Source organism: Sinocyclocheilus anshuiensis, unplaced genomic scaffold, assembly GCF_001515605.1.
Source record: "Sinocyclocheilus anshuiensis isolate Anshui unplaced genomic scaffold, SAMN03320099.WGS_v1.1 scaffold446, whole genome shotgun sequence".
In the NCBI taxonomy this organism is placed as follows: Eukaryota; Metazoa; Chordata; class Actinopteri; order Cypriniformes; family Cyprinidae; genus Sinocyclocheilus; species Sinocyclocheilus anshuiensis.
Genome location: NW_015544247.1, coordinates 1,524,680 through 1,545,372, shown reverse-complemented (window position 1 = coordinate 1,545,372; position 20,693 = coordinate 1,524,680). Strand labels below are relative to the sequence as shown.

At 38.2% G+C, this 20,693-nt stretch overlaps 1 protein-coding gene and 1 pseudogene across 1 annotated transcript; one reads left to right on the top strand and one right to left on the bottom strand.

Annotated features, from left to right (window-relative positions):
- LOC107697660 (usherin-like) overlaps positions 1–6,864 on the top strand; it is a 241,341-nt pseudogene extending 234,477 nt beyond the window's left edge.
- Positions 6,865–8,645: 1,781 nt separating this feature from the next.
- Positions 8,646–20,422, bottom strand: LOC107697722 (BTB/POZ domain-containing protein KCTD3-like). Its single transcript, XM_016498539.1, has 18 exons — positions 20,027–20,422; positions 19,428–19,481; positions 18,694–18,739; positions 18,422–18,495; positions 18,273–18,331; positions 18,091–18,171; positions 17,829–17,984; positions 16,503–16,593; positions 16,236–16,426; positions 15,588–15,703; positions 15,412–15,499; positions 14,297–14,413; positions 14,051–14,221; positions 13,819–13,974; positions 13,604–13,700; positions 13,134–13,333; positions 12,914–13,052; positions 8,646–11,449 (listed from the first exon to the last, which is right to left on the bottom strand). The coding sequence occupies exons 1-18, from the start codon at positions 20,095–20,097 to the stop codon at positions 10,876–10,878; spliced, it is 2,481 nt and encodes an 826-aa protein (XP_016354025.1). The 5' UTR covers positions 20,098–20,422; the 3' UTR covers positions 8,646–10,875.
- Between the last annotated feature and the right edge of the window lie 271 nt (positions 20,423–20,693).

The following is a 20,693-nucleotide window of genomic DNA, read 5'->3' as shown; positions in this document are numbered from 1 at the left end:
AGGATGGTGCCGAGTCTCCGTTCTGTCTGCTGGGCCATTTCAGAGCCGGTGTGGGTATCAGAGCCAGTCTTATATCGGCCCTGCAGGTGTGAGAGAGACCACAGGCGACTCCATACACTCACCTGTAGCTTTGCACACTAAAGTTCCTTTCTTTTCTTGTGCATATCTATACTAGTTGTCTATGGTCTTATGATACATGTTGGAGCTGTGGTCTAGCAAATAGTAAAAAAGAGAAGAAGCTCTCAAACATGCTAAATTGTTGTGAAATAAATGTAAAGGATTTTTTTCAGCCAGCTTTATGTCAGTAGTATATGAAAATGAACAATGTGTGCTCTCTAGATGATGCAAAACTTTTGACAGCTCCGGGTTTTTGTTAAAACTACAGATTGAGCTCCTGCAATTTTTGTATTTCTGCCTACGGACAGTTGGAACAACAGAGGGGTGACGGCAAAATCAAAAATGTATTATGAGTGCTGAAGTTTTTAGCTAAATGGAATCCCAAAACCCCCTCCCCAAGTTTAATACAAAGAGTTTGTTGTTGTTGTTGTTTTTGTGAGTTAGTTTTTCATTATTTTCATTTTCTTTTCTTTTTTTGCCATTATATCCATATTCCCACTTCCTCATTTTTATTTATTTTGTGCTTTTACTGTGGAATGGGTTCGTATGGGAATGTGAAATCAGCCAGTGTCTCGTGCAGTCCATGTGAATTGCCACTTAGATCTATCATCTGGATTGATCACGGTGTAATTGCCTATTATTGAGGCTAATTTAACCCTATCCACAGGAACATCCATCTGCCGCTGCTATTATAACTGACAATCTACAAATTACTTACTCATGCAAATAGCGACCCCAGCTGACCTTTTCCTACTCTTCCTGTGTAATTATACAAACAGCTCGTCTAGTAAATAAGATTACTTCACCTTTCCATGTGTTCATTTACTCCTTGATGAAGGTGAAATTTAATTTTCATGTAGATTCAGGCTGGAGTGATTCTGTAATGGATGCTAATGTTTTGGCTATTAATGACAGCAGGGCTTCTAGAGCGTAAGACTACTGACTCCTCAAAGTAGTTGAATGGGTAGTTTCCTTTTGCAAAAGGCGCCAGGTGGGTTCATCAGGTGAAGATGACTCCTCTTTAAGAGGAGGATGGTGCCGAGTCTCCGTTCTGTCTGCTGGGCCATTTCAGAGCCGGTGTGGGTATCAGAGCCAGTCTTATATCGGCCCTGCAGGTGTGAGAGAGACCACAGGCGACTCCATACACTCACCTGTAGCTTTGCACACTAAAGTTCCTTTCTTTTCTTGTGCATATCTATACTAGTTGTCTATGGTCTTATGATACATGTTGGAGCTGTGGTCTAGCAAATAGTAAAAAAGAGAAGAAGCTCTCAAACATGCTAAATTGTTGTGAAATAAATGTAAAGGATTTTTTTCAGCCAGCTTTATGTCAGTAGTATATGAAAATGAACAATGTGTGCTCTCTAGATGATGCAAAACTTTTGACAGCTCCGGGTTTTTGTTAAAACTACAGATTGAGCTCCTGCAATTTTTGTATTTCTGCCTACGGACAGTTGGAACAACAGAGGGGTGACGGCAAAATCAAAAATGTATTATGAGTGCTGAAGTTTTTAGCTAAATGGAATCCCAAAACCCCCTCCCCAAGTTTAATACAAAGAGTTTGTTGTTGTTGTTGTTTTTGTGAGTTAGTTTTTCATTATTTTCATTTTCTTTTCTTTTTTTGCCATTATATCCATATTCCCACTTCCTCATTTTTATTTATTTTGTGCTTTTACTGTCATTTTTCATTAAAAATTTTTTTTGTTTTTTTTTTTGTGCACATTCTGTCCTATGAAGTAGTTTAAACTGCTTTTTATAAAGTGGAGGCCGAAATTATTAGAGCACCTGACAGATCTGAAAATATTGACCTTTTTTGCCTCCAAAACATGATTTCATGTGTCAATATATTTCCTGAGAACTTCAACACTGATGTTATCCCGTGCTTCTGCAACTCAAGCCAAAGGCTTTCCTTTAAATGTACACTAGATCTGTCCAGTTTATTTTCCAACTCGCCCCAAATTTGCTCGATGGGGTTGAGTAGATCTGTCCAGTTTATTTTCCAACTATCCCCACATTTGCTCGATGGGGTTGAGGTCTGGACTTTGAGGAGGCCAGTCCATCATTTTCAATGTTCCAGCAGATTCCTTCCGTCGCAGGTAGTTTCGGCACTAGTTCGTTTTATGGGTATGTGGCCAATTCAACAAAAACAACTGAAACCTTTTAAATATGCCAAGTGTTCTAATAATTCTGGCCACCACTGAATATGTTTACTATGAGTTATAATAATAATAATAATATAGCATTTTATTATATATTTTTATTTTATAAATTTATTATAGATTTCTACAGGTATTAATATATATACATATATATATATAAATACCTGATTTCATGTGTTATTTAATTTTGACTATCTAGGTGTGGGCTGCAAACTCAGCAGGTCGTGCTGGTAGCCCCTGGGCTCAAGGTCACACAGGTCCAGCTCCTCCAGAGGGGTTGAGCCCGCCTAAAAATCCTGCACATCCACGCCACCTCAGCTGTGGTGGATATCAGCCCACCCAAGCCAAATGGCATGGTTAGCCTCTACAGAGTCTTCACACAAAACAAAGACTCATACCAGCTGGTACATCAAGTGCAATATATTTATTCTTACTTATACATAACATATACATATACAGTATATAACAATTACATATAAGCGACTAAGAATTTAGATTATTCGAATTTATAGTACAAAACTGGAACAAGCGCTTTCTTTTCTGTGCCTGCAGCTGTCTGAGGGGACGTCCCACTAGCAGACTCTCCACGGTCTTAGGCCCTTCACTGTGTATTCTGTAGGTGTGGAGGCCTGCACCTGCTTCCTGTGCTGCAGCCGAGGTCCCTTAAGTGAGCTCCGCACCCAGGCCTCTGCCCCGGCCCAGCAGCCCCCGCCACATCTAGTCGCGCTCAATTCTCGCTCAGCTCTGGTGGAGTGGAACATGCCTCTTCAGCCCAATGGCATCATTGAAAGGTACAGATCTCACAGAAAAATAATATAATATATATGCATAATATATATGCATAATGCATAATATAAAAAATAGATAACTTACTATAATCATGATTATGCTAAAATTCTTTATTAATATTTAAGGGTGAAGTGTGTTGCTTATACAGCGTTAAAATATTTTCTCAAGTATTCAAAGTTTCAAAATATTGCCCTGTTCATTTGAGCAGTTTAGCCTAGCAACGCAACAACCAATGGAATTAGTTTGGGCAGGACTCCAGGACTCTTTTTATAAGCAATGGCAGACTGAGGAAGTGTTTGAAAACATTTTATTACTCTTGCAAATCTATTTGGTGCCATTAGCAGCATGGAAATTACCCACTTCACCATTAAGATATGACAATTAAAATTCTGTGTCATCACAAAATATGAATGTCACATCTAAGTATTGATATTTGCTTGATTTTGTTCACCTCTATTAAAACTTTGTATGTACACTACTGTTCAAAAGTTTGAGGTCGAGTCATTTTTTTTATGTTTTTGAAAGTAATCTCTTACATGCTCACCAATGCTGCATTTATTTAATCAAAGTAAAGTCAAACTATAATATTAAATATGATTACAATTTAAAATAACAGTTTTCTATTTTAATATATTTTCAAATGTAAATTATTAAAAAAATATATTATTCAGCAAAAAAGCTGAATTTTTAGCAGCCATTCCATGTCACATGATCCATCAAAATTCATTCTGCATTCAAAATGCATTCTGTTGATTTGGTGCTCATGAAACTTTATTATTATTATTATTATTATCAAGGTTGAAAACAGTTGTGCTGCGTATAATATTTGTGGAATCCTTTTTTGTAACAAGTCTTTGTTGTCACTTTTTAAAAGAAATCATCCTCACCCCAAACGTTTGAATGGTAGTGTATTAAGGTAGTACTATAGCATATTTGTCCCTTTCATTTTCATCTCTGTAGCTGTGAGCTCCATGTGCGATCTTCCTGTCCTCAGCCGCTGCAGCCTGTCCCTCCCTGTAAGCTGTGTCATCGGCCCTGTGGAAATCACATTCTTTGGACTGGGGCAGAGCTTCAACATCTCTGGCCTACTGCCCTATGCCAACTATGAACTGTGTGTAGTGTCCTACAATAACATGGGCAGCACTGTGTCTGACTCGGTCTCCATCACCACACTCTACGTAAGGACTCTCTTCGGGACTCTCGTATGGCTCTGGTTAAATGTTGCTAACTAATTATAAATGCCATACAAGTCATTCCTATTACCATCTAAAATTCTTAAATTGTTATGGCACCTAAGTCAAACCCCTCTCTTGCTGTTTCTTTGTAGCTCCTCAGTATAAGGAGTCATTTGTGGTGCACAGTAACCTTACCACAGTGTTTGTGGACTGGAGCGGCTCTTTCTCTCTGAACGGGCCTCTGAGAGAATACAGCCTAACCGAGAACAACCTGCACATCTACAGTGGCTTCCACAGCTCACTGCACATCCCACGCACCTCTGATAAAAGTATGCCCATAGGGTTATACTATGACCTCGGCCTGGGACTGATTTTTTTCTGTCTTATTGTGAAGCTCACTGGTTCTTTTTCATTGTGCCCTTTTCTCATAATCTCTTTTGTCGCTTTTCTCTTCAGCCTTTGCATTTCAAGTTACCTGCACCACTGACAGCGGCAGTGCCAGCTCTCCTGTCATTAAATACAGCACGGCCGCTGGTATAGGTACGTTTACTCCGGCCTGGCTGGTGATTGGGCAATATCTCCATTCTCTCAGGGCAGTGTTGCAAACTCATAATCTTCATCGAAATGCTCTGTTAATGGGTCTGGTGCTGAGAAGAGCCCTAAGCAAGCCCCCCTTCATCAGGGAGAGACCTCCAATAGTGCCCCTTCAGAGGAGAAGTACCAAGTATCCACCTAATGACACCTATCTGGTGAGAGAAAATTGTTTTCTAATTGGAAATTCACTAGGTCTGTAACGCTTGCTCTAACGTTCTACCATTTTTTAATCAATTTGCATAGGCGTATGTATGTTAGACTGTAGAGGTTTACGCTCAAAGCTGCAACGTGCACTTCCTTAAAATGTCCAGAAGAGGGGGTGATAACACTGCTCTTCCTACTGCAATTGTATGGCAGTGGCTTAGTCATAAAGGCAATGACTGTTCAGATTAGTTTATTAGTCTTACTATTTATGCACTACCGCTCTAACGTTTAGGGTCAGTAAGGTTTTGAATAAAAGTATTGAATTGATCAAAAGTGACAGTAAAAACATTTATAGAGTTACAAAAGATTATTTCTATTCATCATAGAATCCTGAAAAAAAGCATGACAATTTCCAGAAAAATTACAAAATTAATAGTAAGAGATGTTTCTTGTGCACCAAATCAGCATATTAGAATGATTTCTGAAGGTTCATGTGACACAGAAGACTGGATTAATGGCTACTGACAGTTCAGCTTTGCCTTCACGAAAATATATTATTTTTTAATGTATTAAAATAGAAAATGTTAATAATATTTGACTGTTTTTCCTGTAAAGTTTGATCAAACAAATTTAGCCTTGGCTGCTGTCTGGTTGCTAAGAGTCAGATAAACACTCCCAACATTTAAGGGAATGGTTGACCCAAAATAGAAAATTTGCTTAAAGTCCCTCAGGCCATCCAAGATGTAGATGAGATTTCCATTGCATTTCGTCACTTGCTCACCAATGGATCATCAGCAGTGAATAGGTGCCGTCAGAATGAGAGTTGATAAAAACATCACAATAATCCACACGGCTTCAGTCCATCAATAAATTGTGAACTGAAGTAATGCTACATTTCTCCAAATCTGTTCTGATGAAGAAAAAAACTCATCTACATCTTGGATAGTCTGCGAGTGAGTCCAGTTTCAGCAAATTTAGATTTTTGGGTGAACTGTTCCTTTAAACTGTGGCCTTTCTCTTGAAATCTGCTGTGTGTCTTTTAACTCTCTCTGTCCTGCGCTGTTCTGGCTGCTCCAGAGACCTTCCTCTGAACTCTGCTCTAACCATGCTTCTAGTGCTCTGCTTCAGCCCGATGCACTGATGGTAAGCCTGTTCTTCTCTCTCTCTCTCCTCTTCCCAGTTGGACAATATACCGGACTCCTCCTGCAGTATAACACTAAAGAGTTTTGCCATGCGCACTGAGGTACAGGCTCTCTGGGATGTATTTCAGTATAGATTATCACTATAGCCTGCTGCATTGGCATGTTTTGCCTTTTTCCTCATTAGTGGTACTTGCTAAGGCAACTGTCACAATTACTGTTTCTTATACTAATTACAAATACTTATGTGTAAGCATTCGTGCTACAGACATGAATGTCTTTTGTTCTATTTGCACGTTCAAGCACCACTTACTAGAGATAGCATTCACTTTCCATCATGCTTTGGGTTTTGTTTTGCTGTTGTTGAGTGGCAGTGCATGCAGAATGTGGTTGCAATATGTATTAATGCACAACCCTTCTCATTCAATGGCTTGTTTTTGACGTTTGCTCATCAGTTGGATTTGACCGTCTCTGCTGCATGTGATTGACAGACTGGGTGTGCAGTTATGTGTGTGTTGTGATCAGGGTTTGACTGACACTAAAATCGGAGGCACCAGCAACCACAGCTATCAGGTCAGCATGTCTGTGCTGCGTGTTCCCAGCCAGAGCCAGCTCAGCCGTGCCTATTCCCAGAATTCCTTGCATCGGAGTGTTAGTCAGCTGATCGACACGCAGGATAAGAAGTCTCTGGGTGGTGGAGCATTTGACGCTGACCTGCACGGCACTGACAGCGGCATGGTAAGATGATGATGATGATGTGGAATCATCATATATTAGAATGATTTGATCATGTGACACTGAAGCCTGGAGTAATGAGTGCTGAAAATTCAGCTTTGCTATCACAGGAATAAATGACATTTTAAAATGCATTAAAATAGAAAGCCCTTAGTTTAAACTGTAATACATTAGCTGTATTTCATAATGCTGGATTTTTTTTTATTAGTTGGAGATGTAATTGTCATTTATGTTGTAGCTACGTGTTGACTACCTCAGACATCACCTTATTGCTTCCGTTTTAATCCTAGAATGACTTGTTTATTTACATTACAGTCTGCTCATATTGGTTTTATTTTGTTTAAAAGAAAAGTCTGGTTGAATATCATATTTTTAAGGCATCACCCATTGTTCTACTTGCCTATATACATACTCACAGCCTTGACTTGACACATGCCCATTCAGAGCCAGGTGGAGATATATATATATATAAAAGCTTATATATTTTTTTAGCAACAAACACTCAAGATGGGTTTGGTGCACACAGGGATAAAAAGTACCCCTGAATGAAATATATTGCTGTGTTTTTAATGTTGTGGGCCTATATTTCTGCTGGAGGTCCTGGACATCTTGTTTAGATAGATGCATAGGAGCATCTTTGATTCTATTAAATACCAACAGATAAAAAATCAAAAAGTGACTGACTCTGTTAGAAATCTTATAATGGGCCATGTTTGGATCTTCCAACCGGACAATAATCCTACAACAAACCTTAAAAACAACACAAAAATGGGTCACTGGGCACAAAACCAAGCTTCTGCTATGGCCATTCCAGTTCCCTGACCTGAACCCTATAGAAAATGAGTGGGTGAACTGAAGAGGAGAAGATTCTGGATGAAGGAATTGTCTCTGATCTCTTGTCAGGTGCTCTCTAACCTCATCAGGCATTATAGGAGAAAACTCAGAGCTGTTATTATGCCAAATGGAGGTTTCAAAAAGCATTGAATAAAAGGGTGCCGTTAATTGTGTCCAATGTGTATTAGAGAAAAACATTTATGTCATAATGATATTTCCCCCCATTTTAAATTCTTATTCTCCAATGAAAGGTTAGATTTATGTGAATTTTTTTAATAAAAGATCAAAATTATTAACAATGCAGATTTATTTTCACAGCCTTCTTTGATCATATTTACCAAGGGTGCCAATAATTCTGACCACGACTGTATATATACTTGCCTATCGGACATAGATTATCTTTTGCTGTAATATGTGCTTAGCACTGAAGCAGAGAGGAAGCAAACTGTTCTGAAAATAGCACTGTATTATTATAGCTTTAAATGGAGTCTTATGACTGGCTGTGTAGCTATGAAATATTACCGCAATCATAAAGTATTAATGAACTGAGTCTCCAAATTATTCATGCCAACATAGGGAGGAAGTTGATCTCTTCTGTCTCTACAGACACATGAATGAGGCAGATAGTCAATCCGGTTGTTTTAAACCTGTAAAGTGTGAATATATTTAATTATACATGCGTTGTTATGATTTCACATAGATATTAGCAAAAATGAAACCGCACTATCCTAAGAAAACACATTTTTACATAACATTTTTTTAGGAGTGTCAGTATTATTTATTGTTGCAATAATTTATTTTTTATTTGTTTTATATAAAACAGAGCTCATTCTAAGATTAATCCGAGGTTTGTGGACAATCATTGTTATAGAGAGTTGTGAAATGTACAAGAAAGTTGTTTGTAATGTTGATGTTACCATGCTTATTTAAAAAAAAAATATCAAAGATTCTGAGACTGGTTCTGCTTTGTTTGGTTACTTTATTGTGCCACCGGAAATGTACAGAAGCTGAGTACCGATCTGTAGTGCATGTACCATTTTCTATTTTTACATATTTCATGTAGCATAAGCTTTCCTCTTGTAGCCATGTCATGATCTGTGCGGCAGGTAAGCCAGTCTTGTTAGATAAAACACAAATAAAGACTCAAAGCAAGCATATAGAATCTTACTCTTGTCAATTAAATATTCCCCAACACTAAAACATCTCAGAGAGCAAATAAATGACATAAGTAGCTGATTAAAGTACAATGTTCAATGAAATATATGTAAAAATATTTGATTTTAGCCTGCTCACAAAAGATATGTATAGTAGATGTATTATGTATGCATAATATAGTAAGCACCTTCTACTATTCATTTTCATGTTTTAGGCTATGTAGCCTACTGTCAGCACTATCACTGATTGCATAGCATTAATGAGATCTCATCATTTCCTTTATATAAAGTAAGTACTTTGTTAAAGGCTTTCATTTAGTTACAATTACAATAATAATCTCACTTAGCAACATATAACTATATTAATAGCCTATATTGGATATGTATCATCGATTGCTAGATATATACTGTACATTTTCTCTGGCAGGATATAACCTGTACACAAAGTGGAATGGCTGGAAAGAAAGTGACCATGCTCATCAGTCGACAATGCAAAATTAGCTTCATGTCAACTATAAATAATTATTTACAATATATTCTTAACAGAAGTGAAAATGCAAATGATGAAATTATACTTTATGATGACGTTATTCACGTTAATTTAGACAGAAGTTTGTATTGTAGCATTTTAAAAACAGAACTAATCTGTTAGTACAAATTCTATTTTTAATTGTATATCACCTTTAAATCTGGCAACTGTCCGTAAAACATACCTCATATCTTTTCTTTTCTCTCATCTTGATAAGTGTCTTATCCTGTCAGTAAAAACTGAACCAGCTTCACTTAAATCAGTTGCATAATGTGATGATCCGACTAACTCTCACATCAGAAAGAAAGAAAAAAGCTAAGTCTGTTTTGATTTCTCACAGCAGTATCTATCCAAATTGGCAAAAGGCACTGAATCAATCCCAAAAATGGATAGAGCAAGTACAAATCCCCTGTGGATGCATGCTAAAAGTTCAGAGAGCGCAAATCGTCTGAAAGGATTAATGAAGAAAGAAACAGATTATGTCGAAGGCTTCTGATCCCTGCAGCCTTCACGGCAGCAGTGGAGTCTATTAACCTACACTTCAAACCTGATCATTAGCTGAAGTTCAGTCCTTTCATTATAAAGGGATGAATGTAAAGACAGACAATAAAGTGCATCACAGTGTTTTGGAGGTACCGTTAGTGGCCAGTAGCATAATCTACTTTTTAAAACTTAATTTACAAGAGAATAGCAAACCATTTAAGCAATAAATCTGAAGTTTTTCAATCCCTGCATGAGTTTTCTTTCTTTCATGGAACACAAAAGTAGCAGAGTGTCCAAACTGATCTTTTCAATACAATGAAAGCAAATGCAAATCATGGATGTCAAGAAGGATTATCAAGAAAAGATTATTAATAGTAACAAATTTAATTATATTACTCAGAGCTCTGAATATAAAGTATTAAATCCGCTTTCATTGTATGGAAGAGAGCAGCAAAGACATTCTGGTAAACTTTTCCTTTGCTGATCCACAAAAGAAAGTCCTATGGGTTTTAAAATGACATTAAGGTGAGTAAATTCTTTATTCAAATTTTCTTCACGTTTTCATTTTAGGGTGGACTATCTAATGGACAAAAACAATTTTTTTTTTTTTACATTTTGCAATGCAGGTGTACAAAGCTAAAGTCTGACTGTAATTATAATTAATCTAGTCACTCTTTATTAGTTTTCTCATTTTAGTTATTAGTTTCGTTTTCTTAGCTTGGAAAAAGCAGCAAAGAGAGGATTAGGTCCATAATGCTGAAGCGTCATCTGTCTGACAAAAGCTAAATAAATTCTTTTAACTGGTTAACAGACATGTGAAATTGACATGGCATTTGTATTGTGCATTTTCCCTTTAAATCTGTCCACAGTGAATGAGTTTTTTTAGCTGCCAGCTGCCGTCCTGCCAAACCTTCACGTCTACGTTCTGAAACACTTCACTTTTGAAATCATCTACTTTCTTTTCCCTGTCATTGATTATTGTATTTGGTACTTCCTTTGTATATGACAAATCTGTGTAAACCATCACTCACATGCTGCGTCAGGAGCCTTGCGTTGGCGTGGAGATGTGGACACTTTAGTTGGCGAGGGTGAGGCGGTGCTGGACGAGTCGCTTCCCCCTCCATCAGCTCCTGCCGGTGGGGGGCTCAGCTGTGGAACCGAAGGGGCCTTTTTCCTGCTTAGAAAATTAGCTTCAAATGCCCCCCTCCTCCTGCCTCCATCCAGTCTAGAGTCTGCAGCCCCTTCCTCCATCATATGGGCCCTTCGCTGCTGGTCTCCAGGGCTGTCTGGGGATTTGCGTGCGGCTGCAGACTGGGTTTCAGATGATCTGGACCCCCAGAGATCCATGGTAGAGTTCCTTTTGTCGGGGTCCTCAGCGTTGTTCTCTCCCGCTGATTGACGCATCTCGTCCTCCATGGATCCGCACTGTCCGTGGTTCTCCAGCAGGGCCTTGGTCAGGTTTAAGCTGTGGAAGTCTCTGTAGCTGTGGAAGCTCTCTGTGCGTCGAGCGCGGGCCAGCAAGGGGCTTTCTCGGTACGGCCGCAAGGCTCCATAGGTGGCCGTCTCAGGGATGGGCTCCTGAGCCTGCAGCTGAAGACTGTAAAATGACAAAATACAATTTTGTGTTGCTATATGATTACAAACTTAGTCTTAAAATTCATTAAGAACATTAACAAAGCATTAGTTTACCCAAAGAATGATAATTTTGGCATTACTTGTTTACAATATTACTTATGAATTGATATTTTTGCAGCTTTTTTCCATACAACTCATAGTGACCAAGGCCAAAAAGAACATAAAAGTAGCTTATGCATCATGTGCTGTACAATCTTAGTCATTTGAAAGCTTTCTCTGAGGAACGGACTGAAATATAGGATGTTATTCATTGATAATTTTTTGTGATTGCCTTAATCATTTGTAATTTTTTAAATATGTGCCTTTAAAGATGTGAAAAACTATCAACATTTTTGGTCTCTTCTCATAAAGAAGACTTGGAATATAGCATCAGTCATATTGTTTAATGGCTCTTTTAACAGCTGTGGTCACTATGGAGTACATTTACATTTTTAGCTAAAAATGGAAATTATGTCATTAATTACTCACCCTCATGTTGTTCCAAAACCGTACACAAATTAAGACATTTTTTATGAAATCCAAGAGCTTTCTGATTCTGCATAGACAGCAATGCAACTGCCACATTCAAGACCCAGAAAGGTAGTAATGACATCGTTAAAATAGTTAATGTGACGACAGTGGTTCAACCGTACATTTTTGAAGCTACAAGAATACATTTTGTGCACAAAAAAATGACTTTATTCAACAATTTCTTCTCTTCCGTGTCAGATTTCGACGCATGTTCACGACAGTACCACAACGCATGCCTGAGCATTCCTCTGCTTGCAAACAAGGTGCAGCACATCCAGGTTCTACATCAGAATGCTGGCTCCTGCATCAGCAGCACCACACGCATACGTCGTGGTACTGCCCGTGAACGCAAGTCTGACACGGAAGAGAAGATATTGTTGAATAAAGTCATTATTTTTGTTTTCTTTTAGCACAAAAAGTATCCTCATAGCTTCATAAAATTACGGTTGAACCACTGATGTCACATGGACTATTTTAACAATGTCCTTAGTTACCACCTTTCTGTGGTAGTTCCCTTGCTGTCTATGCAGGGTCAGAAAGCTCTCGGATTTCATCAAAAAACATCTTAATTTGTGTTCCGAAGATGAACGAAGGTCTTACAGGTTAGGAACGACATGAGGGTGGGTAATTAATGACAGAATTTTCCTTTTTGAGTGAACTAACCTTTTAAGGTCCGTTCATATCGATATAAAACGTGAACGTTTTTATACCAAAGCTATTCATATGTACTGAATTTTATCATTGTTTGATTTTGAATACCAGAATGATGGCAAATTCAGGATCTAAATAAGTAGAAGTTCATCTAGCTTTCACATCACTACACTAAAATATTTCAAACTCTTTTCATGAGAAGAGTTTTTCCATTGAGTTTTGTTTAAAAATCCAGACTTGTGAGTAAGCTTTTGGACTGTAGTACCTGGAGCAGGACTCTCGCAGCCGGCTGTGCTGCAGCACGGAGGGGGCGGGGCTGATGTTGGGCGTGGCACAGCGAGATGTGCTCAAATCACATTGGTCAAGCAGCTTCAGCAGCTCCTCCTCAGTTGGACCTCCCACCTCTGCAGACAGGTAACATCATTTCACAACTTTATCAAACAGACGATTTATTTTCCTTATTTTGTCCACAGTAATAATCAGACCTGGTTCCCGCTTGGCTTTGTTGTCACTCTTGTTGACCGTGTCCATGGCGGTGGTGAGGTCCCACATCTGAATGCTCCCGTTTGCATGGCCAGTGAAGAGGTAACGGCGGGGTCTGGAGCCCATGCGGCTCGAGCCTTCACACTCTCGCACTGTAAAACACGTGATGGTGGTGCCATCTACAGCCTGCACCTCACAGATCCTGAAATACAGGTATAAAAATAAATAAATGTAAAATATCTTCTTTTATGTTCCACAAACCAAAGTCATACAGGTTTGGAATGACATGAGGGTGAGTAAATAATGACAGAATTTTCATTTTTGTGTGGATTATCTATCTCTTTAAGTCACCAAGGTATTTTTAATAGTACTCTAAATACCCATGAATAGCAACACTAAATCATGAGATATTTATTTAGCATATTATGCAGTGTGCACCTCGTTCAAGAGTTAAACGCGTCTCAAAATGTACCTTTTTCCCGTAGAGGAGAGACGAACAAAGAGTTTGTTGGTAATAGGAATGACTTTCTGAATGAACACCTGTTGGTCATCTCTCTCTCCAAATGGACCTGAATGGAAACAGCAGATGAAGTGATATTTTACTGACTATATTAGGACAATAGCAGCTTCTCAGTTCTAATTGTAGTATATACCGATATAGTGGAAAGCTACAAGCAAGTCTCTCACCAATGTCATTGCCGGAGGAATAGCTGCTGTGGCTCTCTGTCTCCTCCAGTGAGATGATCTTAAAGGAGGCCAGTGGAGTAGATCCTGGCTGAGTGGAGATCATGCCTCTGAAGCGCGTCACCGTCCATGTGCGTACGTGATTATTGTCAGCACACACTTCAACAAAAACAGGTCGAAATTACAGACCACCACCATTTTGCGTTATATCGTCCTATATCTGAGTAGTTTTTACCTGAAACTAAGTGCTTTTCAGAGAGCATAATCTTAGTGACGGGGCTGCGGTGGACAGTGAAGGTCTGGAAGAGCTGTGGACCAGATCCAACGGTCTCTGGATGCTGCACGATGACACGCACGGCCCCTGAGCTGGTTCCATAGGCTATCTCAATCCAGTTCCCACTCACACCTGCAAACACAGTGACTGACCAGACTAACCACTTCATTCATCTTGGTAAGACTAGTTAACCATCTTTGGACATACTGGTTTTAGGAGTCAGGTAGACACTGAGGGCCGTGATGGCATCGTTCGATGGGTCATGGTACAGCTCGGTCACCAACAAGTCATTGTCCTTCATTCTCAGCGGAAACTTCTGCATGTCTGAGAGTGAAGAGAATATGGTTAGGTCTTTTCTTTATCATCTTCTCATTTAACATATTACGTGCGCATATTAGAGGTATTTCAAATGTTATAGTGGTGACATTTTCAACGTAAAATGGGTTTAATGCATTTAAAATGTACGTTTAAATATAAAAACTCACAAATTAAGTTCATACACACTACTGTTCAAAATATGTAATGTTTTTGAATGGAGTAAAAACAGTAATATTGTTAGTAATTATAATTCAATTTCTATTTTAATATATGTTAAAACATAATGTATCCCTATGATGGCACAGCTGAATTTTCAGCACCCATTACTTCAGTCTTCATTGTCACATGATCCTTCAGAAATCATTCTAATATGCTGATTTGGAGCTCAAGAAACATTTATTGTTAATATAATTTATTATTATTACATTTATTATTACTATTACAAGACATTATTGTTACATTACATTTATTATTATTATTAACTGTTAACTGTGAAAACAGTTGTGCTGCTTAATATTTTTATGGAAAACAATGATACATTGTTTTCAGGATTCTTTAATTAATAGAAAGGTCAAAAAACAGCTTTCATTTTAAATGTAAATATTTGTTAACACTCTAAATGTCTTTACTGATCATTTTAATGCATCATCCTCACTAAGTATTCATTTATTTAACAAAAATTTGACTGACTCCAAACTTTTGAATGGAAGTGTATATATTAATTAAAATTATACCTAATAAGCCTACATTTCCTTACATTAAAATCTCACCAAAAATTAGGATTTAAACTTCAAACACGTGGATCACAGCACTGCATTAGGATGATGAACTGCATATGACTTTTTAAACTGTTTACTATGTAAAATTAATTACATTGATGCCTTTATGCAATTGTAATTACATTTTCAACACTGATTCTGGTACTGCCAGTTGCACATCTCATTAACCACACACGTCATATAAAAATGAATTCAATGCAATCCAGGAGAAGATAAGCAGCTTACCAATATAGTAAATTGAGCCGTTGTTACAGCCCAGCAAGAGGAAGGAGCCAGCAGTGTCGCAGCTCGTGATGGGCACTACATCCTGCACCTGTACAAGTGATGTATTGCAAATGAAGTAGTCATATATGAACCCTGATAATATGTCTGAATGTAGTATAAAATTGAAATTGCTTTACCTGCCAGTGCTGGGTGACAGCGTTCCACACTCCTACCTTCCCCGTGTGACTGGTGGCGACCAGCTGACTCCCAATGAAGAACAGAGAGTCAACTGGTACTCCAAGACTGAACACACCTTTACAAAGACAAAGAAACATTATCTTTAAAGGGGTCATATGATGCTTTTTTAAAGATCATTATTTTATAAATTAATCAACAATGTACAGGCTTTTGTTGGAAAATGGTCTGTTGGAAATGTTCTTTGTGTTGTTGATAGTGATGGAGAGTTGGTTTTACCTTTTTAACAATTTGAATATTGTGTAAAGATTATGTAATACTGGTGATATTTATAAATTGTTAAATATGGAATAAAAGTATGGTTTAACCCTCTCTTTCTCTCTCTCTCTCTCTCTCTCGTTCTCTCTCTTTCTCTCGCGCTCTCTCTCTCTCGCGCGCGCGCTCTCTCTCGCTCTCTCTCTCTCTCGCTTTGATAAAGAATATCTCTTTGGTTTTGAGACTTTAGTCTTTGCAACTTCAGGGATCTTATCTATGCACAATCAGCTTGTAACACTCCAAAGAGAAAGGAAAACTTGAAATCGCATCATATGACCCGTTTAAATCGACACACATGAGTGACTGCGCATTTCATTTTTGCTCTGTCCTTCTACCTATTTCACTTCCGCTCCCTCCATCCTGGATACTCCACAATATAATGCTGCTCTCTGATGACGCTGCCACCATCTTGTCTTTATCTCCATGTGGGCCGCCTACAACTTTTGCATTGAGGGCCACCCGCTCGATGGCCCAATCCAGGTAAAGGCTGGAAAACACCTGCTGCCAGCCGGATGATTCCTTTATCCTAAAGAACAATCCCAGTCTGGTGAGTATAACCCTTATTATTTTCAATTTCAAAGTCATGTGGTCTGTAGCTTTACCTGTAGCAAATGACAAAATGTGCATAAGCAGCTACAATCCAGTTATGATGGCCAGCGACAATCAGCACCTTCCTAGGGTCCACTGGTGATCCTATTGTAATATAAAAAAAAATCCAAAACAATACCTCAGTATGTTGATACACAAGTAGGCTGAAATGTTGACGGTAGCCATTGACTTCTGTAGTATGAAAAAAAAAGTCAATGGTTACGGTCAACTGTTAACTCATATGAAACTCATATGGGTTTGGAACAACTTGAGGATGATAAACAGATTTTCAATGACAGAATTTTCATTTTTGTGTGAACTATCCCTTTAAAAATCTAAATTAGTATTATAAACTGTCTGTTTGGTTAAAAAACAATCATGACTCATCAAAGAAAGTAATTAGCATAAAAGCATTTACTTCAGTGAACCCTGTAATATTGTAGCAGAATTTTACTGAATATATAATTAAAAACAAGTATTAATGTTTCAAATTTATGCAAAAACACAAACAAAACAAAAAACATAGTAATAATATGATAATACAACAACAAGCTAATTTTGTGTTGTTGTTTTTTTTTCATTTTATTTGGTTTTATTTTTTTTATCTACTGGCTGTTGCCTGTTATTAGTAGCTACTGTCACTTTCTTTTTGTACCATTACAACAAATCCTATGCAAACACATATTTCAATGTTTTTTTTCCCTGTTCTGTAAATTTTTATACAATTATTATCCAAATTCTCTGTGATGCTGGCTAAGTACATTTTGCCCTGTGATATATAAATGCACCAAAATGCAATAAAATGGCTAAAAGGAAGGCCTGTCCATTAACTTGTTTTCTCCATCTCTTTCATCATTCTTCTCACATGACTTCGCTGGGCACATAGGATATAAAAGGCCTTTTAAGATGACCTCACCCTGCCTACTGCACTACTGCTTGTAAGGGGAATACTTTGTCTTCATGGCACCCCACCCCCCTCCCCTCCGCATGCCCATACCAGAATGAGCACATGCTGTTCTCCAGTTTGCATTGAGACAGCTACAGCCAGCCCAGTTCTAATGTTCTCTGTACTCTCTACTGCTGCATCTAATACAGCTTTCAAAATCCACAATACATTAATGAAAGTATTACATAACATGGTTTATTAACACTGTTAACACAAACCAAGAATATATGAGATCATATTTATAGTCAGTGGCAATTGTCGTTTTTTTTTCTTGTTTAATCTTGTTTCAAGTATTTTAGTTTTGGTAGTTTTTTTTTTTCTTTTTCCCCCACAACATCTTTAAACATCTCAGTTTCAGTGTAACCCCAGTGGTCACTGCACGATTTTTACTCACCCAGTCTTTGAGGTCCATCTGCCCCAGATGGTCCAGGGAGAGAAGACTGAGGGCAAGAATGAGGGTAACCCCCCTCTGCGCCACTGGGGCCTGAGCGTTCCTCTGGACCTGCAACAGCTGCACCCTGCCCTCCGGCACTGCTCCGCGCTGGGAGAGCTGAAGGACAAAAATACCAGCCTCATCCTGATGTGTTATATTTAGCAAAGAGGATGAAAAGGTGACTGTTTTTTCTCTATCTTCCACAGATCTACTCTCAACCTACCTGGTGGAGGAAGGTAGCCATGAAACAACACACTTCCACATGACGATCGCTCCAGTTCTTCACAAAGCAGTAAGCGTCGGACTAACCATATCAGTGACAAATAGAAATGCAAGGTGAGAATTATACATGCATAAATTAGGTGCTGCACCTAATTCAGTCAAATTTCTTTTTCTATTACATACCTAAGGGTGTAATACCATAGAACTCGGCTTCATGTCGCAAGATACTTATGTTAACCCCCCTATCAGAGAAAGCATGAATATTACACACATTAAACTATATATTTTTGGGATATGTAATGGATAACAAATAAGCATATGTTATGTCTCACCTCAAGTCCAATTCTTTAGTTCGAAGAAAGTTTAAAATGGGTGCAAATGCTGTTGGGTCTCTGTCAATAAATATCTTATAGAAAAAAAAAAGATCTCTTTCAGAGCTGGATACATTTCTAATTTGTTTGCTTCTGGAAAACTTTTTAATTATTTTTTAACAAAGAACCTACAAAACATGGTTATTCAGTATTCATTAAGTTTTTATTTTTTTATATATGTTTTCATTTATAAACACAATTAGGTAAAACTACTTTTCAGGATTTCAACTCACAGCTCCAGTTTCATCCCGTAGTGATGATATTCTTCCACTAAGTAAACTGGACACAAAACACATGGCCAGAGAAGAATGGATAGAGGTTTAGCAAATATGCATACAAAGAGGATAATTCTGGAAGATCTATAAAGTGTTTATATTATGAGTCACATTTTCCCTTTAAAGGGGTCATATGATGCGATTTCAATTTTTCCTTTCTCTTTGGAGTGTTACAAGCTCTTGGTGCATAAAGAAGATCTGTAAAGTTGCAAAGACTAAAGTCTCAAATCCAAAGAGATATTCTTTATAAAAGTTAAGAGTCAACCACGCCTACCTAAAACGGCTCGTTCTAACACGCCCCCACATGTCTACGTCACGATGTGGGAAGATTTGCATAACGCCGCCCAAATGTTCACGCAAAGAAAGAAGGCGTAACTTTTATTCTCGCAACCATAGACATAATAAATACCTAGACGCCTCATTGGCCGCTCGACCGCACGTCAACGTCGCCGCCATATTGGTGCAGGCAACTGTCATATCGGGACAGGCGAACACATACCTGACTCGTCGGCAGCTTGGGCATCTACAAACCATCACACAATAATAAAAACAGATCTCGGACCCCTTTAAATTTTCAGACCTATGTATGTAGCATACTGCAACTTTCAGAACTCAAAACTTCCTCCCAGTCAAAAAACAAAAGAGCAGAAAAACAACATGCTATGGTGCTTTTTCAGACAATCTTATCTTACCTTGAGAAGAAAGAGTCAGGAATCCATGTCAGAGTCTGCCTTGATGTGCTAAATCTGAAAATATGTAGATAAGATTTATGATACAATCACTTCTCATTTCTCTTTCACTCAGTGAGCTAGAATGATCTAAAATCCAGTTAACATTTATTGTTACAGTTAGAAGCGTTCATGTATTTTTAATATTTTTAATGCACAGTTTTATTATAGTAACCATGATATTTCGGGGGAAATTGTTACTTCTATTAGGGTATTTCTTTTGTTTATATATTTCTATTTAATTATGATGGTAGTTTAGGGGGTTTTGGATGTTATGATGACATCCTGTGGTCAAACGTGGAAGCTGGGGATGAAATAAGGAACTGAATAGACCCATTAACGCAATAATAGTTATGGTTAGGTTCAAGATGTGTAGTCTGAGCTCAAAATGATGTGCTTTATAGTTTAAGACATGGTTAGCGGACACACTGTGTACCGTTACATATCAACGCTGATTGCGTCACATCAAAGTCAAAATCCACTACTCGTTGACGTAGCCATTGATCTCAAATAAAACTGTTTTGACTTCGAATTCGTTTAAAGAATTCATGACGTCAGCATACCTCGTTCCTCCGACATTCAGCTGGATGATGTCACCCATTCCAGATGTTGAACTGTTCCCAATTCCAGCCATCCTCTAATTCCGTACAGTTATACACGCGATTTGATTATCCAGTTTGTGCATCGATCAAGCTGGAGTCCTCAAGATTCTCTTTAATCTTCCTCACGACCCAGCGAGCCCATAAATTATGCGCCACGAGAAGGACATATGAGATGAAACTGTTCGTACACAGTGTTCTCCATATTCAGAGCTTTAATAAACAACTCAAAACACGGCCTTCAACTATCAAAGGCCTTTTTCTGTAGCCTATAGGACTTGGGATCGCTACGTTCAGTGTTGTAGACGCCATAGAGCGATGCTAGAACGTTGTGGACTCATCAGAGCGTCAGCCAATCGAACGGCGTCATTCCTGACACAGGACGCAGACCCCGCCCAGTGTTCCAGTGTTCTGGGAGCGTGTCTTGAGGAGAAAGCTGTACTTCTCACATCTACAGTCTTAAAGGTGCACTCAGTATTTTTTTATTTTGTACTACTTACTAAGTTTTTACAAATAAAGAAATTAACAGCACTTAAAATATAATTATAAAAGGACATGTACAATAAAATACGAGATGAAGGCGTTTTAAATCTACTGGGAGCAGGTCGTCACTTATTAGTACCACGATCTT

Excerpts from the sequence above, each read along its gene's own strand:
- LOC107697722 (XM_016498539.1), bottom strand. The coding sequence starts at position 20,097 with ATGGCTGGAATTGGGAACAGTTCAACATCTGGAATGGGTGACATCATC. Across the intron at positions 17,985-18,090 it reads TGGCTACCTTCCTCCACCAG|CTCTCCCAGCGCGGAGCAGT; the intron begins GTAGGTTGAGAG and ends TTTGTCCTTCAG. Across the intron at positions 15,500-15,587 it reads CTGTCACCCAGCACTGGCAG|GTGCAGGATGTAGTGCCCAT; the intron begins GTAAAGCAATTT and ends TCACTTGTACAG.